The 26,497-nt window shown below is 43.0% G+C and overlaps 1 protein-coding gene and 1 pseudogene across 1 annotated transcript in view; one reads left to right on the forward strand and one right to left on the reverse strand.

Moving 5' to 3' along the window:
• The window catches only part of LOC123483240 (protein FAM186A-like), a 108,023-nt gene extending 95,714 nt beyond the window's left edge, over window positions 1-12,309 (reverse strand). Inside the window, exon 1 of the mRNA XM_045212767.1 lies at window positions 12,292-12,309. Coding sequence (XP_045068702.1) covers window positions 12,292-12,309 — 18 coding nt within the window. The remainder of the gene's footprint in view (window positions 1-12,291) is intronic.
• A 1,793-nt stretch (window positions 12,310-14,102) lies between these two features.
• The window catches only part of LOC121555543, an 88,195-nt pseudogene continuing 75,800 nt past the window's right edge, over window positions 14,103-26,497 (forward strand).

The following is a 26,497-nucleotide window of genomic DNA, read 5'->3' on the forward strand; positions in this document are numbered from 1 at the left end:
TGTTCTTAATGTTTTGTACACTCAGAGTATGTTCAAATCCGTGGATTTTTGGTCCTACCAGATATGTATTCTTGAGCGAGACAACAGCAACAAACAAACCAAATACTTGTGTAGGTTTATACTGAGATAGTTTATCAAGGAGATAAACGGGAATGTCCATTGTATATAATAGTGACCTGCTTTCTACACTCATGCTCTTAATTATGTTAACCCAACAGGAACTCTGACCCAGTAAAAAGGCAAGCTGTCAAACCACCGTCCAGGGACAGCACTTAGTGTGTAATCACTGTCTGTCTAATGGCTTTAGAACTGAGCTAATGGAACACATAGACACATGCACACACACACACGCATGCACGCACACACTTCCTGTTCTCGGTACCTGCAGCTCTTTGATCAGTGATGTCTGTCTGTCTATCTATCTATCTATCTATCTATCTATCTATCTATCTATCTATCTATCTATCTATCTATCTATCTATCTATCTATCTATCTATCTATCTATCTATCTATCTATCTATCTATCTATCTATCTATCTATCTATCTATGACTGAATTATAAACAATACTAATTAGAAGGTCTTACATTGTGCCAATCTTTTCCATTCATGTGGGCCTATATATTTATCCTAGTGTATATACATGTATATAGGATCTAAACAACACATAGCGTGAATTATCCATGGAGGAAAGTGGCTGGAGAGCTGGAAAAACCTTTCCTGGAATTCTGATACTTTCATTAATGTGGTTTTTCAGTCCAATTCATCAACATTGTGGAAACACAGTTGAATGCAATGTACTTTATCAAGACAACTATTACATTAATTTACCATAAATTACTGGAAGTGATTCAAAAGTCAATTTTCAGAGGTGGCTATCAAGTAATCAACAATCTGTAGTCTCCTGTGATAACCTATGTCGTCACAGTAACCGGAACAACCTCACTAGTCCATTCTGCCTAATTCTCCTAGCTAGCCTCCTGCCTCTCCTAGGTGGACCATTACAGTGGTAGCTAGCTAGCTAGCCTCCTGCCTCTCCTAGGTGGACCATTACAGTGGTAGCTAGTTAGCTAGCCTCCTGCCTCTCCTAGGTGGACCATTTACAGTGGTAGCTACCTAGCTAGCCTCCTGCCTCTCCTAGGTGGACCATTACAGTGGTAGCTAGCTAGCTAGCCTCCTGCCTCTCCTAGGTGGACCATTTACAGTGGTAGCTACCTAGCTAGCCTCCTGCCTCTCCTAGGTGGCCCATTTACAGTGGTAGCTAGCTAGCTAGCCTCCTGCCTCGCCTAGGTGGACCATTACAATGGTAGCTAGCTAGCTAGCCTCCTGCCACTGCTGTTCCTTTCTTTGGACCCTCACAATAATTTGCCACCTCTTTAAAAGCGGCATGCAAGTCTGATCCTGTCAATGGGGTTGGTTTTGTTCCTGCGGCCAATTAGCGGTTCCTGCCTTAGCCTGCAGCTAAAATGAGTCTAATGGCCTGGGTATCCACCTGAGAGGTGCAAGAGAGAACTACCCACTGGGCTTTAATTTCACAGGAGGGGGTAGAGGAGGGGGCGACTTCTGATGTTTTCACCATTACACAGGACTTCATTGTGGCTGCTGGCCGTTTGATCTTAAAATAATTTACTTAATGATCTCACCGCGGGAGCAATTGGTGCTGCTCGATTAGTCTGCAAGGTCTAATGGACATGGGAAGAAATAGGAGGAAGGAGGGAGGGAGGGAGGGAGGGAGGGAGGGAGGGAGGGAGGGAGGGAGGGAGGGAGGGAGAGAGAGAGAGAAAGGGGGGGTAGCACAGTGAAGGGCTAAATGCTACCGTTTTGTAACATTGGGGAGCGACATTTTCGAGCGTCATGGAGAGAGTGAGCTTGTGACTGTGATAAGGGCTTCCAGGTACATTTCTCTTCTTCTGAAAATACATTTTACTGTTGTTTTTTTTTGTATATAAATTGCGTCCACATTTTTTAGCACTGGAAGACAATGTGTAGAGTTTATTAATGATCAGATTGAAAATATTGGAAATATGTGGCTTCCAACCTGGTAAAAAATAATCACATTTTTAGAGAAGATCACCAAAACCATGATCTGTGTCGTGTACAACCCTAACATAATGAATTCTACACTGACCTCTAGAACATGTATTTGTTTGGCGGTTCCCTGCCCTGTTCCAGCTCAAATACACTGTCAGAGGAGGATCTTGGTTGGGTTTTGTCAGGTTAGAGTGATAGTGAATCACGTACGGTAATGAGGGGGATAACTAGTACACCGGCGCCCCCGTTATTAAAATAATTACATTTATGATCAGGATTTCCCCTGACGATTCCCCCCCTTTTATGGAATTGAATGAACAGCAATTAAGTTTAATGGGGAAGTTTAGAACTCATTTTAGTTCACAGGGGCAAATTGAATTAAGAGCGCAACATAATTGCAATAACACTGATTCGTCTCCCTGTTAACAAGGATCCCCGGATGACTTAATAGAAAATTAAAACACTGTAATTTAACCTTTCGCTGTGTTGTACATACAGTGTGTCTTACTTACCGGTAGGATCCGGTCTTTTCTTCAGGAGCACTGCAGAGCTGGTAATGAATACATCCACCTATAGAGAGAGACACACAAAGGAAACCCTGTTAATAAAGACTTCTCACCTTTATTGTGCAGCAAATAAAGACAAAGATAATATTATTTTACATTCATTACAGCTGGACTACAGTGAGGGAAAAAAGTATTTGATTCCCTGCTGATTTTGTACGTTTGCCCACTGACAAAGAAATTATCAGTCTATAATTTTAATGGTAGGTTTATTTGAACAGTGAGAGACAGAATAACAACAAAAAAATCCAGAAAAACACATGTCAAAAATGTTATAAATTGATTTGCATTTTAATGAGGGAAATAAGTATTTGACCCCCTCTCAATCAGAAAGATTTCTGGCTCCCAGGTGTCTTTTATAGAGGTAACGAGCTGAGATTAGGAGCAGAGCAGTGCTCCTAATCTCAGCTCGTTACCTGTATAAAAGACACCTGTCCACAGAAGCAATCAATCAATCAGATTCCAAACTCTCCACCATGGCCAAGACCAAAGAGCTCTCCAAGGATGTCAGGGACAAGATTGTAGACATACACAAGGCTGGAATGAGCAACAAGACAATCGCCAAGCAGCTTGGTGAGAAGGTGACAACAGTTGGTGCGATTATTCGCAAATGGAAGAAACACAAAAGAACTGTCAATCTCCCTCGGCCTGGGGCTCCATGCAAGATCTCACCTCGTGGAGTTGCAATGATCATGAGAACGGTGAGGAATCAGCCCAGAACTACACAGGAGGATCTTGTCAATGATCTCAAGGCAGCTGGGACCATAGTCACCAAGAAAACAATTGGTAACACACTACGCCGTGAAGGACTGAAATCCTGCAGCGCCCGCAAGGTCCCCCTGCTCAAGAAAGCACATATACAGGGTCGTCTGAAGTTTGCCAATGAACATCTGAATGATTCAGAGGAGAACTGGGTGAAAGTGTTGTGGTCAGATGAGACCAAAATCGAGCTCTTTGGTATCAACTCAACTCGCTGTGTTTGGAGGAGGAGGAATGCTGCCTATGACCCCAAGAACACCACCCCCACCGTCAAACATGGAGGTGGAAACATTATGCTTTGGGGGTGTTTTTCTGCTAAGGGGACAGGACAACTTCACTGCATCAAAGGGACGATGGACGGGGCCATGTACCGTCAAATCTTGGGTGAGAACCTCAGCCAGGGCATTGAAAATGGGTCGTGGATGGGTATTCCAGCATGACCTAGCCAGTCTCCAGACCTTAATCCCATAGAAAATCTGTGGAGGGAGCTGAAGGTTTGAGTTGCCAAACGTCAGCCTCCAAACCGTAATGACTTGGAGAAGATCTGCAAAGAGGAGTGGGACAAAATCCCTCCTGAGATGTGTGCAAACCTGGTGGCCAACTACAAGAAACGTCTGACCTCTGTGATTGCCAACAAGGGTTTGCCACCAAGTACTAAGTCATGTTTTGCAGAGGGGTCAAATACTTATTTCCCTCATTAAAATGCAAATCAATTTATAAAAATTTTGACATGCGTTTTTTTGGATTTTTGTTGTTGTTATTCTGTCTCTCGCTCTTCAAATAAACATACCATTAAAATTATAGACTGATCATGTCTTTGTCAGTGGGCAAACGTACAAAATCAGCAGGGGATCAAATACTTTTTTCCCTCACTGTAAGTGCAAACATTTATTGAAACGTGGAAGGAAAAACAACAGAGAGAAACTTGTAGAAAATGATGACCTCAAGCACTAGGCGTTCGGGGTCACGGAGGAGAGAAGAGTTGAAAAGTTCATTGGACTAGTACTGTCCAATGAGGATCCTGGAACTATGTATCTGCCACGGGGCCAGAAAGGCCTTCTAACTGACCCCTGTCCTTGGTCGGAACAAGCAGAGGGAAGGAGGAAGGGTTGGAGAGACGCACCCATTACAAGATGGTTGGACTCAGGTAAATTGGTGCAGTTTATAGCAATCCCTCTGGCAAAGAAAGAAGGAGAGAGAGGGGTGGGGGTGGGGTCTAACACAGATGACTGTTATTAAATCACTGAGGAAGGTTGTTAGCGCACGTCAAGTTGTTTGCAACATGTCATGACAAAACCCAGACTCACTCAACCTATTAATTAGCACTAAAGTCTCCACAGTCACATTTCTGAATTGACTTTTTTTGATAGGCACATAATCTGATGACATCACATTTGATCGACGTTAATGTAATGTGGAAGCTGCCTGTTGACTGACTAGCAATAATTCATAGACATTGACAACGATTTATAAATCAAAATGGTTTGCTTGCACAGAGGTGTTGTTTTATGGCAATGTACAAAGAAATATGATATTTTGAAGTAGTTGTGAACATTTGTTGTGTACAACTGTTTTACAGTTGTAATATCTAGGCTGCTATATGGACTTACTATGCTAAGAAAGGGGAACAATCAAGTTGATCAAAAAAGAAAAGAAAAAGTCAACAGCACAGTAACAAAAAGTCAACAACACAGTAACAATAAGTCAACAACACAGTAACTATAAGTCAACAACACAGTAACAATAAGTCAACAACACAGTAACAATAAGTCAACAGTACATTAACAATAAGTCAACAGCACAGTAACAATAAGTCAACAACACAGTAACAATAAGTCAACAACACAGTAACAATAAGTCAACAGTACATTAACAATAAGTCAACAGCACAGTAACAATAAGTCAACAACACAGTAACAATAAGTCAACAGTACATTAACAATAAGTCAACAGCACAGTAACAATAAGTCAACAACACAGTAACAATAAGTCAACAACACAGTAACAATAAGTCAACAGTACATTAACAATAAGTCAACAGCACAGTAACAATAAGTCAACAACACAGTAACAATAAGTCAACAACACAGTAACAATAAGTCAATAGTACATTAACAATAAGTCAACAGCACAGTAACAATAAGTCAACAACACAGTAACAATAAGTCAACAACACAGTAACAATAAGTCAACAGTACATTAACAATAAGTCAACAGCACAGTAACAATAAGTCAACAACACAGTAACAATAAGTCAACAGTACATTAACAATAAGTCAACAGCACAGTAACAATAAGTCAACAACACAGTAACAATAAGTCAACAACACAGTAACAATAAGTCAACAGTACATTAACAATAAGTCAACAGCACAGTAACAATAAGTCAACAACACAGTAATAATAAGTCAACAACACAGTAACAATAAGTCAACAACACAGTAACAATAAGTCAACAACACAGTAACAATACGTCAACAGTACATTAACAATAAGTCAACAGCACAGTAAGTAACAATAAGTCAACAACACAGTAACAATAAGTCAACAACACAGTAACAATAAGTCAACAACACAGTAACAATAAGCCAACAACACAGTAACAATAAGTCAACAGCACATTAACAATAAGTCAACAGCACAGTAACAATAAGTCAACAGCACAGTAACAATAACCTAAGCACACAAATGGTGCAGATAACCTTTTTTTTTATTATCACATTATGAAACTCACGCATAGTTTTAAATAAGTATTTTGAACTGTGACTTCTTCACTTATAAAAGATTGTGGATGTTTCCATAAAACTTATGTATCTCAGTGAAATATTGCAGTAGTCTCCTGCCAAAACACTAATTCACTAAAACAATCGTAAATCTTACAACAAAGCCGGCGGGGAATTTCACCACAATGGAATCTTTGTTTCTCAACGCCAATCCTTCAGTTGAAGGTAAAGAACTAAAAAGACCTCGCTCTGCTTTGCATGACAAAAAGGATGTGCTCTCCAAGCTACAATTACCTTTTAAAGTAGACACCAAAGCAGCGTAAGTGGTGGAGAGAGTGCAAACACTAGAGCTCTGAAAAAACCCTCTCTCCGTTTGCGTTCTTGATTTTATGTTGTGACTTTCAATACAAATCGGGGGCAAAGGTCAACTGGGTTGCTCCATAAAGAGAGGAGAAGCTAAGCGGTATGTTGAACACTAGTCTACACTGCTTCTCAACAACACTGCTTGCCTAGATCTGGAGGCATTATTGATGTCAATTTTGTAAAATATTTATTCTCCAAACTAAGTATCTAAAATAACAGGCACTCTTTGATATAGTTACTGATTGGTGATGAACTGTGATCAACTTAGATCCAGCTTTTATTTTATAAAAACAAATAACAAATGGTCATTTAACTGTGTTGATCCTGGAACATAATTTACAGTAGCTGAGTTTATCCTGGATCGTCATTTTATCTGATTGGTTGATGCATTGTTGATCCACAGACAATAAAATAATGACGATCCAGGATCAAGCCTCTCTTGGAGAAATCAGGACGTTCCCTACTACATATAGCGATGTATATATGTGATATAGACTTACAATATGTGTATGGGGGAAAAATCCTTCATATATGGGTGTTTGTGTAATCGCTATCTGACTGTAGGGACCTATATGCATTTTAAACATTTATTGACCCACCCCCCCGGTACTGGCAGGCCAGAAGGCGCTAATCCTTGTGATGTAGCTGTGCCAAAAGACCACGAGGTGTGCATATTAAAACCTTTTACTGGGGCTCCCACTCCTCAACACCTGCAATCCCCTTACCATTGAGCACCCTGCAACCGCAAGGAACATAAATCACTGTTTGTGAGCGGAATATCTCATCGAGGGCCAGCATTCCACAGCTTGCACTGGGATTAGAAAATCAAAAGGGCACACGCTCTGACAAATGCTGCTACGCAAGGCCCCGAAGGAAGCCCGGAGTGTTGAGAGGCAGCCAAGGAGGCTCGCTCAGCTCTGTCATTTATAATGGGGTGGGACTGACAGCCGCCCCCGGGACATTACCGCTACAACCCCCAAACCACTGTGCCATCCCAATAACTACAAATTATGGCCCAAACAGCAGTGGAAGGGAAGAGCTCAGGCTAATTGCAGGAAGCAATGTGACACCATGTCTTATCTTCATTATCTTCTTGGGTTTCTGAGATAAATAGATGTTTTTTTTTTAAGATTGTGATGATGCCTATGTATGTTAATTGAATATTTTCATCTGTTGTCAGGGTATGCTACAGCATGTTATGTATGGTGTGGTTTATCACTGTCTGTGGATGTATCTGATGTTATGTATGGTGTGGTTTATCACTGTCTGTGGATGTATCTGATGTTATGATGATACTGGAGGATTTGGAGTTGATGTGAGTCAACACTGTGATAGAAAATAATTATTTTGTGTGTCCACTGTCCAATCCATCTGAGGGTGCAAAGCTTTGATAAATATAGTATCTAACTCTCTAGTAAAGTCCTACTGTATCCATCACACATTTGACAAGAACGGGAACAATGATGTAGGTAGGGGACATGCAAAGACATGACTCAAACCTATCTACCTACGGCAAAATATTGTCCTGTATGTTATACTAAAATAACACTGGAGAGATTTAATTTGCATTTATGGAGTGAATAATTACACAAGTAAGTCAGGTTAAGTCTGATTGACAGAGCCATTGTCTCCGTGGGCCTCACTTCATTTGGACTCCTCCACAGTGACCCCATGTAGGTCTTATGACCACAGGGGTAGTGCCAGTCTCAGAGGATGCTGATTAAGTGGGATAAACCAGCCAGCCCCTCAGACACAAGTGGACTGGGCGTCCTCAGGAGAGTCCCAGTCCCGGCCTCACAGGTCTCCTTCATAGTCTGGTCCCAGCCCCCTACGCCACCTCAGACCTCCTCTCCCCCTCCCCTCAGTGTCCCACCCCACCCCACCCCTCCTCTATCCTCCCCTCAGTGTCCCACCCCACCCCACCCCTCCTCTACCCTCCCCTCAGTGTCCTACCCCACTCCTCCTCTACCCTCCCCTCAGTGTCTTACCCCACTCCTCCTCTACCCTCCCTCAGTGTCCCACCCCACTCCTCCTCTACCCTCCCCTCAGTGTCCTACCCCACCCCACCCCTCCTCTACCCTCCCTCAGTGTCCTACCCCACTCCTCCTCTACCCTCCCCTCAGTGTCCTACCCCACCCCTCCTCTACCCTCCCTCAGTGTCCTACCCCACCCCAGACCTCCTCTCCCCTCCCCTCAGTGTCCTACCCCACTCCTTCTCTACCCTCCCCTCAGTGTCCTACCCCACCCCAGACCTCCTCTCCCCTCCCCTCAGTGTCCTACCCCACTCCTTCTCTACCCTCCCCTCAGTGTCCTACCCCACCCCAGACCTCCTCTCCCCTCCCCTCAGTGTCCCACCACTCCCCTCAGTCTAAGTCCTTCACACCCCTCCACACCCACTACACACACCAAACACTCCCCTGTGCACTAACAGTGCTATCATGGGTCACTGTGCAGGACCGGCAGGCCACGTTGTGGAAGGGTTGCTGCAGAATATATATATTACTTACTTACATTTGATAAGATATTTTGCAACGTTTTTTGGCTCTCTGTTCAAACACACAAACATGCATGCACGCACACACACGGACACACGCGCACACACTTTTTCTTGGTTTTTGAGCCACAAATTTCAGCATTTTTATTCATAAAGGAGAGCGACATGGAGTGACGTGAAATTCTAAGATAAAATAAGATATGCATGTACCTTTCAATATTCTGGACTATGAAATTGTGAACAATTGTTTTGTGTGACTCACATTAACGGACAATCTACTGGTTAGGTCCTAATTATATAATATTATGACTTTAATATATTTTGCTTATTTTGATTGAAGATGAAATTATAATTTGCTGACATAGTTTGGTAGGATATGCCTGCAATAAAACAAATATTGAAAGCCTGTAAATGAATACTAAAACCCTTAAAGGCCCAGTGCAGTCAAAAACGCGATTTTCCAGTGTTTTATATATATTTCCACACTATGAGGTTGGAATAATACTGTGAAGTTGTGAAAATGATGATAATGCCCTTTTAGTGTAAGAGCTGTTTGAAAAGGCCGCCTGAAATTTCTACCTGTTTTGGTGGGAGGGAGTTTGGGCCTGCCTGGTGACATCACCAGGTGGTAAATTAGTACACCAGATGGTAAATTAGTTAATAGACCAATAAGAAAGAAAGTTCCAAACCTTTCTGCCAATAACAGATAGTTTTCAGTTTTCCCTTCCCACAGACAGTCCTAGCAAAATTCTTGCTTGAGAAAGCTATTTTTGTTTATTTTTGACCATTTTAATTGAAAACAATTACAGTAAGGTACTTCGTTGTTACCAAGAAATGATTTGATTTGAGATAAAAACGGCATTAGACCTTTAAGCAGCAGACATATGTCAGAACTATCAGCTGTGCAAATTTAACACAAAACCATGGGATTATACCACAATAGTCAGGTAATGGGTGTCCTTAAATCTTTTGTATATTAACAGAGGAACACTTAAAACAAGCCTTTCAAGATAAGCGCCGGCTGTTGTACTGGAGCTTTACTCTGTCCCCCAGGACAGCGTATCCATCAACAGATGCCCTCGGGTCTGGGATAACAAATGTGTTCATTCGGGGGCTTACATAACACAGCAGTAGCCTCATGGGAAACCTGCATGGGGCCGGATTTGACATGCTAGTTTCTCTGCTGTAACAAAATTCTAGCCGTATAAAAAAACGACGTGTTTGTTTGTTAGTTTGTTTATCCCCCCCCAAAATGTAAATGCTCCTTGATCTTAGCCTATTGGGTTTGACGTGGGCTCATATCTGCATTCAAATCTATCTTATCTATCCAGATGTTTTGCTTTTGTTTTTTGTCTTTATAGACCTATTCAAACATAATAATAATAATAATAATAATAATAATAATAATAATAATAATAATAATATGGGTAAATAAAGAATTCCATGATAAAATAAATAACCGAAATAAATAAACAAATACATAGGCCAACATTAGGCTATACTAATAAATAATACTCATACAGATCGTTAGTAGGCCTGTTGACTTTATGCTGTTCAAATTGTACGATATTCACTTCTTTAGTATTTCAAGATGCATCCTAAATTTCTACATTAAAGTTACAAAACCTGTGTGTAAAGAACAACTATTTCCATCTATAGCTATAGGCTTGCCAACTGCCACATAGCCATTACCATGTTAGGCTACACTTTCAGATTGATGGAATATCCTAAAACTATTTTTGTGTTGTGTTGTAGGGCTACCCGTCGGCCCTATTCATTTTATCACTCACATTTTCTTTATTAATTCACACATAACACAGTGATGCAGTTTATATGGTATAAGTGTAGCCTACATTTGACAACATTTTAGTGGCACTGGTGGCCTATATATTTTTGCCTAATTGCTGTAAAAAATAGACTAGGCTATTGAAAAACACACCTCCTCTATGTTGAAATCGCACAATCTGATCTAATAGGCTAGTTCTAGTCAGGATTAAGTAAATCTTAAAAACTCACCATTGTATTTCACTCTGTAGCATAATGTGATTGGGAATTCAGAGGTATGAAAAAGTCACGCGTTGTCTTGAGAGAAGTCTGCTAAAAGAGACAAAGCAGTGCCCTCTGCAGGACATGATAGCTAACCTACCCATGCGACGTCATAATTCTTCTTCACCATAAAATTCAATAATCGTCATGAGAGTTTGAAAACTGTAGGCTTTTATTTTCCTTCTGACATAATGACATACCCGTTCATCAAGAATAGGGCAATTTTATTTCCATCTTTCCGCATACATTTGGTGAGCATATTTCATCCACGTACAGTAAAGTGTGTTGTTATTTTCATTCATTTGATTTCAGTGATTCATTTCAGTGATTCAACTGTTGTGTCACTTAAAAATAGAGTTATAGCCCACGCGACAAAGCCCCCTGATTCTTGAGACTGTTCAACATCCAAAACGTAAATAGAAAGCTCATAAAGAAAAAAGTTATGGTCACACAGTATCCCGCTTGAGGAGAACACTTGTGTGAAAGGCCTATGCCCCCTCGGTAGGCTACCTATATCCTGCAGGGGGCATCCGTGGCATGCGTCTACTCTAGCGATCTAGCCTACATCAAAGGTGAGGGTAGGTCTACTCAACACTACCACGTGTTGAGTAGAACCGAGTTTGGCAGAACCGAGTTAGGAAAACCCTGGGGAAATAGGTAGCCTACACTGTAGCCCAGGGGTAGGCAACCCTGTTCATGCACCGCAGGTACTGCAGGATTTTGTTCCAACTAGGCACCACACCTGACCAACTGAGCTAATTGATCAGTTCAGTGATTGCCTAAATTCAACACACCTGGTCTTCCAGGTTGGTTAAATCAAACACATGAAGTGCCTGCAGCACTCCAGGACCAGGGTTGCCTTCCCCTGGTGTAGCCAATGCAAGAAAGGAAGCACAAAATAGGTCAGGTTGCTGTAATCTGGCAGTAGTAATGTTGATAGTAAGGAACTGTAGGCAAATGTTACAAAATAGCTGTCATTATTTGCAGGTAATTGCATTATTGACCACATCTCAAGAATTCAAGGAGACAAGTTCCCACATTCCTATAGGACTCTTTATAAGTGAGAGTGCTGAATTTGAAAATAATGGCAAAAACATATTTTCATGTTTGCATGATTCATAATCGCTTTATGAGGGATGAAGGGTCTTCGGTACATTTGTCTTTGTGTTGTGGAAATTGATAATCAATATGGTCATATTAACCTTATTAATCATCAATATAACTCTGAAATTCATAGGCTTATGGGCTGCTAACCTTATCTAAATATATTACATTTATACATTACAGCACAATTCTATATGGATGGACTCACCACGTGCATGTCTAGCATTGCCACGGTCACGTGCTATTCGGAACTCTGAAATTACACTTTTCTGTTCCTCTCCTTATCTACCCTGACCAGTGTTAGGGCTTTAAAAGCCTGGGGTGAGTTCAGCCCCTGTCACAGGACTGTCTGTTGCCATGGACATTGGACAACACTGTACACACAAACCCCTAAAATGCAGATGATCACCCCCTGGGCCCCATAGTCCCAAAGGACAACACCTAGGCCTACAGTCTGGATCATCAGTTCAATACAATTGTATTGCATTTAACAGTGTGATCTGGATGTTGAATATTGTCCAAACACAATTCTACATCAATGCAGGTTAATTTATTCAACACACTTACCCTGGATTGCAATTTAGATTATTCCACTACCTACGTTTGCCATGCTCTTTCTATAGTCAACTAGTAATTCTTATAAAATATGGTTTGAAAAGACCTATAACTACTGAGCAATTTGGGAAGATTTGTTTTTCCAGGAGTGATTTCCTCTTTGAAGATGCACGGGCGGGAGTTTGATCATCTGTATGGTCGTCGGCAAGGAAACGAGACGCAGCACCGCACCCTAACAGTGTACTGCAAAGAAAAATCTTGAGCAGGGGAGCATGCATACCTCTTACATCAATCATGATTAGTTCGTCAAGTAGTGAGAAACTGTTACATACTTGAAGTAAAGCTATATAGTGACAAAAGTTTAAAGTTTAGTGGCAAGGAGTTGTCAGGAAACAACATGTCTGACGAGGAGAATGTTCCCCCCTTTCGGGAGGATGACAGAGTAATGTTTATAGGGAAAAAAGTTTGTCGGATTTTGGAAGTGAGGCAGGAAACCTGGGAGAAGAAGTGTGTTGCAGTCGAGGATAACCAGACAGTTCTGAAAGGCTTCTTCGAAAAGCAAGGAAATGTGATGTTTTTACTATACTATCGACTGGTGCCCGCGACTGCTACTACTGAGGTAAGGCCGGGCACGTTACTTAGTAACTTTAGTACTTTAATGTGTTATTAGTGTTGTAAACACATTATTGTTTTGGGTCTATGGGCAAGGTGACATTGTAAATGATAGTTTTCCTTGACTCTTTTTATACAGTAGAACATTGTCATGGCTACTGCCTTTGTAAATCAATCTTTAGGCCTCACCTGCTCCTTAAAACAAAGAATGTTATGTTCTCAAGAAGTGAACTGTGTCCATCATTGCTGAAACCTGCAGGAAACTTACTTTTTGGCTTGGTCTCCCAGCCTTTTCTTCCACAGCTGTCATTCACTGTTGAACAGGTAATCAAGTGTTTCTTTTGACCTAGTCACCAATCCGTGTTAGTCAGTCAGACGGTCCACTAAATAATTCTGACCTGAATTAAGTTAAATAATTAAACAACTAGCTTGAAATAAGGTTAGACCTATATTGATAGATTTAATGAAATATTTCTCGCTGCTTGTTTATACCAAAGACCAATAAACATCAATCGAGATTTTGCCTTCTCTATTTGGTCAAGGTGACAAAATATCCACACATAGTCATCGTATTAAGATGTAGTCGTGGATATTTTTTGTTAGCGTGTTTATCCCGAAGACCAAAAACGTGAACAGATAGAGAAGGCCTACTTTCCCTAATCTATTTTGTCACGGTGTGTGTGCCACTACTGTCCAATGACAAGAACCGTCAGATGTGATGTCACAAGATGTGGCAGGCCATTCAGAGAACATGAGGAACAAGGTTCAATGTCTTTGAGTGATTTTAGGGCATTTATCTTATGAATCAGGCATGATAGCCATGAACAGACAGTGGTCCATGCCATTGAGCCTATGGTGATCAGCTGGACCCATCTGATCCAGAAGATTTTGAAGGAGGATTCTGCTGAGCTGCTTCTGAAGGGTCTGAACCCAGGGCCCAGTGCTGAGCTGCTTCTGAAGGTTCTGAACCCAGGACCCAGTTCTGAGCTGCTTCATGGTTTCCTTCAACTGTAAGCAGTGGCGATTTTAGTGTGTAATTTTAATTTTTAATTTGACCTTTATTTAACTAGGCAAGTCAGTTAAGAACTAATTGTAATTTACAATGAAAAATAAAAAAGGTATCATGATGACATCAGTGATCTTAAGGTCGTAGCTCCAGAAAGAGGCCCTAGTTCCGAATTTTCAATTCCGAGTTGGATGAAAGTTCAAAACGTATTTTCCCAGTCGTAGCTCGTTTTTCCCGAGTTCCCAGTTGTCTTTAACTCATTAAAGTCAGATTTTGAAGTTCCGAGTTAACAGTTGTTTTGAGCGAGGCACAAATCATGCTTAATTGACAGCATGCCAATGTTGAATGTTTATCATTTTAAACTAGGAAAAGAGCCCCTTTAATCTTAGTCTTGGGACCACACAGCCACTCCACTGAATAGCAGGCTAATGATTGCTTTGCAATGCTTGCAGTTAGCCACTGATTCCTTCCAAACCACTCATTGTTGAATTTGCGATTTCCAACTTGTTGTGTAATGTTTATGTCCAATGGCCGATGAGCACAGATACGTTTTATCTATAATTTCTATTCATTATTTCTCTTCATATGACAAGGATTAAAAAGGATTTGCCAGTAGATTGTCGACTTGATTCATGATGATGTCTGCTAGCTAAGATTTCGAAAGTATGATGTTGACATGATCAGTCCAATCAAAGCTACTGTAGATTTAATGTGATTTGACGTCATTTTATCTGTGGCCAATGACCTTGAGCCTTCTTGGATGTGCACTTCTAATGTAACTCTATGGCAGCACCCAAGGGGCTTGAATTTTCTAGCTCTACCCTTAGACTTGGCGGAGATGTAGTGTTTCCAGAGAATCCACCTACAATTGAAAAGTTCAAGGAGCAGGTGAGACAAGTTTGTGGTTATACTGTATGTATCCACTTCGCAAGCAGTCTCACAATTTGAAAGTTTGACTACACTTTAGGACATCGTAAAGCTCTAGAGAGACTAGGGTTGCAAAATTCCAGTAACTTTATTAAAAATTCCCTGTTTTTTCAGTAATCCTTTTTGGAGGATTCCCTAATTTCCTGTTTATTCCAGGAATGTTCCAACAGGGATTTCTGGAAAACCAGGGAATTTGGGGAAATCTACCCAGAATTTTGCAGCCCTAGTAGAGACATTTTAAAAGTCTCCAAAACTCTAATTTGTCAGTAAAGTAGGTGATTTCTAATTCAGTTTCTGCTTGATTTTCCAGATTGATTACTATGAAGCTGGAGGACTTCAAAATGTTTAGGGGATGGTTCAGAGTAGATATCAAGTCATTCAAGATCAGTCCTCTGAACATCATTAAGAAGTGGACCTGGATGTTCAAGGAACATCTTATGACATCACTGACAGGTGAATGTCTTTTTATTTTTCTAGCAGAATTAAATGTGTGCTCCTCCCAAATGTGTGTGTTGTCAGGGGGGTTGGGTTCAGCAGCAGAATAATTTACATCGTAACAGCAAACCAAAAAACCTACATTGTTTATTGGTGGAGCTCTGATCAGGAAAAAACATTGTTTATTGGTGGAGCTATGATCAGGAGAAAACATTGTTTATTGGTGGAGCTATGATCAGGAGAAAACATTGCACACACTTCAGAGGCTATCTCACAAGACTTGACCTCTAATTTAGTCAGCACTATCAACTGTTTAAACATTACATCCATGCTTCCCATTCCCTCCCAGTCTGGACGAGCTGGAGCAGTTTCTGCGGGCCACAGATGAGGGGCTGAGGCAGGCTGTGTCTGAGGAGGACCATGGTGGCTTAGTGGAAGTGATGGGACACCTGCTGGTGGTCAGGTACAGACAGGTGGTCACAGACAGGCTGTTTGACCCTCTCAAAGACACCGTCATCCTGCTGGAGAGATATGGAGAGACCATCCCAGAGCTGGTCTACTCCCAACTGGAGGTGAGGACCTGGACTACTCCCAACTGGAGGTGAGGACCTGGACTACTCCCAACTGGAGGTGAGGACCTGGTCTACTCCCAACTGGAGGTGAGGACCTGGTCTACTCCCAACTGGAGGTGAGGACCTGGACTACATCCCAACTGGAGGTGAGGACCTGGTCTACTCCCAACTGGAGGTGAGGACCTGGTCTACTCCCAACTGGAGGTGAGGACCTGGACTACTCCCAACTGGAGGTGAGGACCTGGACTACTCCCAACTGGAGGTGAGGACCTGGTCTACTCCCAACTGGAGGTAAGGACCTGGTCTACTCCCAACTGGAGGTGAGGACCTGGTCTACTCCCAACTGGAGGTGAGGACCTGGACTACATCCCAACTGGAGGTGAGGACCTGGTCTACTCCCAACTGGAGGTGAGGAACTGGACTACTCCCAACTGGAGGTGAGGACCTGGACTACTCCCAACTGGAGGTGAGGACCTGGACTACGTCCCAACTGGAGGTGAGGACCTGGACTACTCCCAACTGGAGGTGAGGACCTGGACTACTCCCAACTGGAGGTGAGGACATGGACTACTCCCAACTGGAGGTGAGGACATGGACTACTCCCAACTGGAGGTGAGGACCTGGACTACTCCCAACTGGAGGTGAGGACCTGGACTACGTCCCAACTGGAGGTGAGGACCTGGACTACGTCCCAACTGGAGGTGAGGACCTGGTCTACTCCCAACTGGAGGTGAGGACCTGGACTACGTCCCAAATGGCACCCTATTCCCTATGTTGTAGCTGCAACTGGACATCCTGTCTTCTTCTGCCGTTGTATAGGAACTCCCAGAGAAGTGGAGCGGAGCCAAGAAGCTGGCTTCATCAGTGAGGCATGAGGTGGCACCGTTACAAAATATAAAACGCAGAGGTGGCTGTTACACAAAGACGATGCACAGCTTTTGAGGTGTGAGGAAGAGGCTGAGTCCCAAATGGCACCCAATTCCCTTTATAGTGCACTACTTTTGAACTGGGCCCATAGGGTACTAGGGAAGAGGTTGCCAGTTTGGGACCAACACAAAGTTTTTTCACTTATCACTTCCTTTAACCCACAGCTGATCACCTGCTCCATGGACCATTTACGTTATCCTGTTCTACGTTATAAAAGGTATCCCTTGTCTAACACTCTACAGATGAACCAGAACAAGTTCAGAGAGAAGTTCAGAACAGAGGCCCCCTTCAGTTACAATGCTGTGAAGCCTTACACCAGTCTGGAGAAAGTAGGTGGTCCAATATCTAGCTTTATATTCATCTAGCATTATATTCATAGCATTATATTCATCTAGCATTATATTCATCTAGCATTATATTTTTCAGTTATAATGACATTTAAGTGTCAAGTCTTGAGTTAAAATACCTATTTAATTGATTTGACAAAAATATATTAAATGTATGAGTGACGGACCTCTCATAAAAACAGTAGATGGTTGATTTTACTGAATGTACAGAGCATTTATAATTTTCTCGTTGTATGTTGTAGTCTCACAGAGAGATTGTCACCCTGGAGAGAGAGATTGTGGAGCTGCAGGAGTCCACTAACCTGTTTGAAGTGACCGTCTTAGACTACAGGGAGCTCAGACTCTGTCAGACCGAGATCACTGTCCTTAAACAACTCTATGAGACATAGTCCTATACGTTCAGGTAACCAGCTCTGGGACATTGTCCTATACGTTCAGGTAACCAGCTCTGGGACATTGTCCTATACGTTCAGGTAACCAGCTCTGGGACATTGTCCTATACGTTCAGGTAACCAGCTCTGGGACATTGTCCTATACGTTCAGGTAATCAGCTCTGGGACATTGTCCTATACGTTCAGGTAACCAGCTCTGGGACATTGTCCTATACGTTCAGGTAACCAGCTCTGGGACATTGTCCTATACTTTCAGGTAACCAGCCACACTGATATACTAGCTACCTCTGAAAAAACCTTTGGTAACTCTTTAAAGTAGAATGCTTTATTACAAGATATAAGCATGTCAGCTTGAAGTAAAGAGTTACCAAAATATCACCGCTATCTGTAAAAAGACTGGAAATAATTCTAAGTGTTTCTGCACAATCTAACCCCAGAGCTGTGGAAGCCCTCTCCTGACTCTTTAGGATAACATTTACGTTACATTTACATTTACGTCATTTAGCAGACGCTCTTATCCAGAGCGACTTACAAATTGGTGCATTCACCCTATAGCCAGTGGGATAACCACTTTACAATTATTTTTATTTATTTATTTATTTTATTTTTTTGGGGGGGGGTAGAAGGATTACTTTATCCTATCCCAGGTATTCCTTAAAGAGGTGGGGTTTCAAATGTCTCCGGAAGGTGGTGAGTGACTCCGCTGTCCTGGCGTCGTGAGGGAGCTTGTTCCACCATTGGGGTGCCAGAGCAGCGAACAGTTTTGACTGGGCTGAGCGGGAACTATGCTTCCGCAGAGGAAGGGGAGCCAGCAGGCCAGAGGTGGATGAACGCAATGCCCTCGTTTGGGTGTAGGGACTGATCAGAGCCTGAAGGTACGGAGGTGCCGTTCCCCTCACTGCTCCATAGGCAAGCACCATGGTCTTGTAACGGATGCAAGCTTCAACTGGAAGCCAGTGGAGTGTGCGGAGGAGGGGGTGACGTGAGAGAACTTGGGAAGGTTGAACACCAGACGGGCTGCGGCATTCTGGATGAGTTGTAGGGGTTTAATGGCACAGGCAGGGAGCCCAGCCAACAGCGAGTTGCAGTAATCCAGACGGGAGATGACAAGTGCCTGGATTAGGACCTGTGCTGCTTCCTGTGTAAGGCAGGGTCGTACTCTCTGAATGTTGTAGAGCATGAACCTGCAGGATCGGGTCACCGCCTTGATGTTAGCGGAGAACGACAGGGTGTTGTCCAGGGTCACGCCAAGGCTCTTCGCACTCTGGGAGGAGGACACAACGGAGTTGTCAACCGTGATGGCGAGATCATGGAACGGGCAGTCCTTCCCCGGGAGGAAGAGCAGCTCCGTCTTGCCAGGGTTCAGCTTGAGGTGGTGATCCGTCATCCATACTGATATGTCTGCCAGACATGCAGAGATGCGATTCGCCACCTGGTTATCAGAAGGGGGAAAGGAGAAGATTAGTTGTGTATCGTCAGCGTAGCAATGATAGGAGAGGCCGTGTGAGGATATGACAGAGCCAAGTGACTTGGTGTATAGGGAGAAAAGGAGAGGGCCTAGAACTGAGCCCTGGGGGACACCAGTGGTGAGAGCACGTGGTGCGGAGACAGCTTCTCGCCACGCCACTTGGTAGGAGCGACCGGTCAGGTAGGACGCAATCCAGGAGTGAGCCGCGCCGGAGATGCCCAGCTCGGAGAGGGTGGAGAGGAGGATCTGATGGTTCACAGTATCAAAGGCAGCAGACAGGTCTAGAAGGACAAGAGCAGAGGAGAGAGAGTTAGCTTTAGCAGTGCGGAGAGCCTCCGTGACACAGAGAAGAGCAGTCTCAGTTGAATGACCAGTCCTGAAACCTGACTGGTTTGGATCAAGAAGGTCATTCTGAGAGAGATAGCAAGAGAGTTGGCTAAAGACGGCACGCTCAATAGTTTTGGAAAGAAAAGAAAGAAGGGATACTGGTCTGTAGTTGTTGACATCAGTGGGATCGAGTGTTGGTTTTTTGAAGACGGAAGGGACATAGCCAGCGGTCAAGGATGAGTTGATCAGCGAGGTGAGGTAGGGGAGAAGGTCACCGGAGATGGTCTGGAGAAGAGAGGAGGGGATGGGGTCAAGCGGGCAGGTTGTTGGGCGGCCTGCAGTCACTAGTCGCAAGATTTTATCTGGAGAGAGAGGGGAGAAAGAAGTCAAAGCATAGGGTAGGGCAGTGTGAGCAGGACCAGCAGTGTCATTAGACATAACAAACGAGGATCGGATGTCGTCAACCTTCTTTTCAAAGTGGTAGACGAAGTCATCCACAGAGAGGGAGGAGGGGTGGGGGGGGGGGGGGGGGGGAGGATTCAGCAGTGAGGAGAATGTGGCAAAGAGCTTCCTAGGGTTAGAGGCAGATGCTTGGAAATTAGAGTGGTAGAAAGTGGCCTTAGCAGCAGAAACAGATGAAGAAAATGTAGAGAGGAGGGAGTGAAAAGATGCCAGGTCGGCAGGGAGTTTAGTTTTCTTCCATTTCCGCTCAGCTGCCCGGAGCTCTGTTCTGTGAGCTCGCAATGAGTCATCCAGCCACGGAGCTGGAGGGGAGGACCGAGCCGGCCGGGAGGATAGGGGACACAGGGAGTAAAAGGATGCAGAAAGGGAGGAGAGGAGGGTTGAGGAGGCAGAATCAGGAGATTGGAGGGAGAAGGATTGAGCAGAGGGAAGAGATGATAGGATGGAAGAGGAGAGAGTAGTGGGAGAGAGAGAGCGAAGGTTGCGGCGGCGCGTTACCATCTGTGTAGGGGCAGAGTGAGTAGTGTTGGAGGAGAGCGAGAGAGAAAAGGATACAAAGTAGTGGTCGGAGACATGGAGGGGAGTTGCAGTGAGATTAGTAGAAGAGCAACATCTAGTAAAGATGAAGTCAAGCGTATTGCCTGCCTTGTGAGTAGGGGGGGACGGTGAGAGGGTGAGGTCAAAAGAGGAGAGGAGTGGAAAGAAGGAGGCAGAGAGAAATGAGTCAAATGTAGACGTAGGGAGGTTGAAATCCCCCAAAACTGTGAAGGGAGAGCCATCCTCAGGAAAGGAACTTATCAAGGCGTCAAGCTCATTGATGAACTCTCCAAGGGAACCTGGAGGGCGATAGATGACAAGGATATTAAGCTTAAATGGGCTAGTGACTGTGACAGCGTGGAATTCAAATGAGGAGATAGACAGATGGGTTAGGGGAAAAATTGAGAATGACCACTTGGGAGAGATGAGGATTCCTGTGCCACCACCCCTCTGACCAGATGCTCTCGGGGTATGCGAGAACACATGGTCAGACGAGGAGAGAGCAGTAGGAGTAGCAGTGTTTTCAGTGGTAATCCATGTTTCCGTCAGCGCCAGGAAGTCGAGGGACTGGAGGGTAGCATAGGCTGGGATGAAGTCAAAACGGCAGTTCCAGAGGCTGCCTGAGACCTGGAACTCCAGGTGTGTGGTGCGTGCAGGGACCACCAGGTTAGAGAGGCAGCAGCCACGCGGTGTGAGGCGTTTGTGTAGCCTGTGCGGAGAGGAGAGAACAGGGATAGGCAGAGGCATAGTTGACAGGCTGTAGCAGATGGCTACAATAATGCAGAGGAGATCGGAATGAAATGAACTAAACATCTGGGAAAGGAGAGAGCAGGGCCTCCCTCACCAAAAAAATATAACTCTCCCAACTTCCACCTCAGAAACTATAATTGTTTCACTGAACCACCCGAATAAAACTCTCCCAACTTCCACTTTAGAAATTAGAATTGTTGTAAACTACAGCGGTTCAATGTTTCAAGGAATAGACTCAACTTACTTTATTCAGCTAGCTAACTATGACGCCATAGCTAACTAGCATGCTAGCATCCAATAACACACAGTTTAGCACCAATACTTGGTTACAACAAACTACCAATAGTGTGTTAACACACTAAACAGATAATTCGTGTCCGTGTCTAGTTCTTTCATAACGCAGCAATAATTAAATGTTGGCTAGCTAGCACAAAGATATTGTATTTAGCTACTACAGTACAGCTAGCTGGTAGTGTTGGCTAGCTAGCAATGGCTACTGTGTTGACTTTGTTTGAAAAACGGCGTCGCTGCGAACGAATGTAGCTGGCTAAAAGGATATTGTATTTAGTTGCTACCGTTGCTAATAGCTACTCGACAGCTAGTCCAGGAGGTGAGTTAGCTAGCTAGCTTCGTGCTACACCCGGCACCGCCGAATACAAAAGTAACCTACAATAACTACATACAACAACTACCCACAACAGCCCACGATGCCTACCTATAATACCTAATAATATACAGCCCACGATGCCTACCTATAATACCTAACTACAATCTAAATACATAGTTTAAGCCTTACTCGACAAAGCCCAAGCTATGTATAAAGCCAAACTTACCCGACGCCAGCTGTCTGGGTGGCAGACTGCAATCAGTAGCTGTAATTAAGTACAGCAGCTACCAACCACCTAACGTTAATGCCTCGGATAATGAGGTTAGAAAAACAGCTGAATGGTAGGCAGCTAGCTGGCTCAATCACAGGTACTCTTAAGCGTGAAATAACATTGGAAACAACTAACCACAGTTGCTAAAAGTTACCAGTAGCTACCCGCTAGCTAGCTAGCTTTGTTGGTCCAAGTAGTGGGTTAGCTAGCCTCGTGCTTCGCCGGGGTCCGCCGAATACAATACTTACCTACAATAATTACCTACAATAACCTAGAATAACCTACAATAACTACCTAAGTAAACTACCTATAATACCTAACTACAATACCTACCTACAATCTAAATACATGGTTTAAGCTTTACTCAACACCATATAAGAAGCCAAGCTTACCTCCTGCTAGAGAAAACACAACCTCTCCCGACAACCTCTCCCGACAACCACGATGATAACACTATCATCTAACCCCAGAGCTGTGGAAGCCCTCTCCTGACTCTTTAGGATAACACCATAATCTAACCCCAGAGCTGTGGAAGCCCTCTCCTGACTCTTTAGGATAACACCATAATCTAACACCAGAGCTGTGGAAGCCCTCTCCTGACACTTTAGGATAACACCATAATCTAACCCCAGAGCTGTGGAAGCCCTCTCCTGACTCTTTAGGATAACACCATAATCTAACCCCAGAGCTGTGGAAGCCCTCTCCTGACTCTTTAGGATAACACCATAATCTAACCCCAGAGCTGTGGAAGCCCTCTCCCTACTCTTTAACACCATAATCTAACCCCAGAACTACCGTGGATGCCCTCTCTTGACTCTTTAGGATAACACCATAATCTAACCCCAGAGCTGTGGAAGCCCTCTCCTGACTCTTTAGGATAACACCATAATCTAACACCAAAGCTGTGGAAGCCCTCTCCTGACTCTTTAGGATAACACCATAATCTAACCCCAAAACTGCGGAAGCCCTCTCCTGACTCTTTAGGATAACACCATAATCTAACCCCAGAGCTGTGGAAGCCCTCTCCTGACTCTTTAGGATAACACCATAATCTAACCCCAGAGCTGTGGAAGCCCTCTCCTGACTCTTTAAGATAACACCATAATCTAACACCAGAGCTGTGGAAGCCCTCTCCTGACTCTTTAGGATAACACCATAATCTAACCCCAAAGCTGTGGAAGCCCTCTCCTGACTCTTTAGGATAACACCATAATCTAACCCTAGAGCTGTGGAAGCCCTCTCCTGACTCTTTAGGATAACACCATAATCTAACCCCAGAGCTGTGGAAGCCCTCTCCTGACTCTTTAGGATAACACCAGTGTGTCCCTGGTACCTTCAAAATGGTCCCATTAAGGCTCCTCATCCCCATTCATTCACTTGTGTATATTTATCTATGCAGTGCAGTGTGGAGGACTGGACAATGGCCAAGTGGAGGGAGATAAACGTGGACGCAGAGCTCAGGAGGTTTGTCAAGGTGACGTCATCATCTACCTAGCTAACGCATCCACACACACACCATCACCCTCCCCATCTCTTCTGCAGTATATTCTGTCGTTATGCCCTATGTGACAAGAGCATCTGTTAAAGGACCAAAATGTTAAACATTTAAAAGACCCACACCACTACCTGGACATGCTCAACAGGGAAAATGCTCAACGACAAAGCACCCCAGAAAAAGAAGAAATTACCCATAGAAATGTCATTCATCCAGCCATCATTTTTACGGCATGTTACATTTTAGTCATTTAGCAGACGCTCTTATCCAGAGCGACTTACAGTTAGTGAGTGCATACATAATTTTTTTTCATACCTGAATGGATTGATCTATTGGGATGCATGGATCTAAACTGCGTCCCAAATGGCACCCTATTCCATTTATAGTGTACTACTTTTGACCAGACCCCTATGGATCCTGGTCAAAAGGAGTGCACTATAAAGCGATTGGAAAGAGGGTGCCATTTGGGACGCATCCCTATTCATTGAATCTCTTGTCAGATCTGTGCTAGTTCCCTCCGTCACCTTGGTGATGAGTTGAACCCAGCGGCGTTCCCGTATGGCCTGGTTCTGCAGCTCGCTGACAGCCCTCAGTGACGTCAACAGGTTCTTCACATAGAGATCTAACCCACGATACACGTCCCACACACGGGCCTCTTTACCTTGTTATAATACCTCTTCTCTGTGTTATAATACCTCTTCTCTTTGTTATAATACCTCTTCTCTTTGTTATAATACCTCTTCTCTGTGTTATAATACCTCTTCTCTTTGTTATAATACCTCTTCTCTTTGTTATAATACCTCTTCTCTGTGTTATAATACCTCTTCTCTTTGTTATAATACCTCTTCTCTTTGTTATAATACCTCTTCACTTTGTTATAATACCTCTTCTCTTTGTTATAATACCTCTTCTCTTTGTTATAATACCTCTTCTCTGTGTTATAATACCTCTTCTCTTTGTTATAATACCTCTTCTCTTTGTTATAATACCTCTTCTCTGTGTTATAATACCTCTTCTCTTTGTTATAATACCTCTTCTCTTTGTTATAATACCTCTTCACTTTGTTATAATACCTCTTCTCTTTGTTTTAATACCTCTTCTCTTTGTTATAATACCTCTTCTCTTTGTTATAAAACCTCTTCTCTTTGTTAAAATACCTCTTCTCTTTGTTATAATACCTATTCTCTTTGTTATAATGCCTCTTCTCTTTGTTATAATACTTCTTCTCTTTGTTATAATACCTCTTCTCTTTGTTATAATACCTCTTCTCTTTGTTATAATACCTCTTCTCTTTGTTATAATACCTCTTCTCTTTGTTATAATACCTCTTCACTTTGTTATAATACCTCTTCTCTTTGTTACAATACCTATTCTCTTTGTTATAATGCCTCTTCTCTTTGTTATAATACCTCTTCTCTTTGTTATAATACCTCTTCTCTTTGTTATAATACCTCTTCTCTTTGTTATAATACCTCTTCTCTTTGTCATAATACCTCTTCTCTGTGTTATAATACCTCTTCTCTTTGTTATAATACCTCTTCACTTTGTTATAATGCCTCTTCTCTTTGTTATAATACCTCTTCTCTGTGTTATAATACCTCTTCTCTTTGTTATAATACCTCTTCACTTTGTTATAATACCTCTTCTCTTTGTTATAATACCTCTTCTCTTTGTTATAATACCTCTTCTCTTTGTTATAATACCTCTTCACTTTGTTATAATGCCTCTTCTCTTTGTTATAATACCTCTTCACTTTGTTATAATGCCTCTTCTCTTTGTTATAATACCTCTTCTCTGTGTTATAATACCTCTTCTCTTTGTTATAATACCTCTTCACTTTGTTATAATACCTCTTCTCTTTGTTATAATACCTCTTCTCTGTGTTATAATACCTCTTCTCTTTGTTATAATACCTCTTCTCTTTGTTATAATACCTAAAAACATTCCACATGAAATTGTACAAGAGACAACCTAAAATATATTTTTTGAAGGCTTGTGTCGGTTATTGTCATGCCACTTAACTTTGTCTCAAACCATTAAGGTCCTGTCATCCATGTCAATTCAGGAAGTAAATGGAAATTCTAATTCCAATTTTTCTCTATGCTTTTCAATCCTGGTATACTTACCCCCAAACCATCTCCACGGCCTTGTCTTGTTCCTAAGAGATTTCCCAGAGTAAGCACGTGTGCAGGTGTCAGGTCTGCAGGGCCGGCTGACGGTGGCTGACTCTGTGCTGCTGGTCTGGCTGGAGGTCCAGAGGACCTGGGCCCACCTGGAGAGCATCTTCATTGGGTCAGAGGACGTTAGCCACCATCTGCCCCACGACGCACTCAGGTTCCAGGACATTGACACAGACTTCCCGGTCCTCCCTTAGTTACTTCCACTGTATTAGGGTTGCACAATTCCGGTAACTTTCCCAAAATTCCCAAGTTTACCGGAAATCCTGGTTGGAGTGTTCCGGATCCCTCCTTATTCCCTCCTGATTCCAGGAATCTTCCAACCAGGATTTCTGGAAGAACGTTACTGAAAGTTACTGAAATCTTGCAACCCTACTCCCTCTAAATATATAGAGATTGAATTCAGTGGTCTTTGATGAAATATGACTATCACAATAAACTGTAGTACCCTACAGTATACAGTACTCTGTGTATTTAATAAACTACAGTACCCTACAGTATACAATACTCTGTGTATTTAATAAACTACAGTACCCTACAGTATACA

This window comes from Coregonus clupeaformis, unplaced genomic scaffold (assembly GCF_020615455.1).
Source record: "Coregonus clupeaformis isolate EN_2021a unplaced genomic scaffold, ASM2061545v1 scaf0049, whole genome shotgun sequence".
NCBI classification, from domain to species: Eukaryota; Metazoa; Chordata; class Actinopteri; order Salmoniformes; family Salmonidae; genus Coregonus; species Coregonus clupeaformis.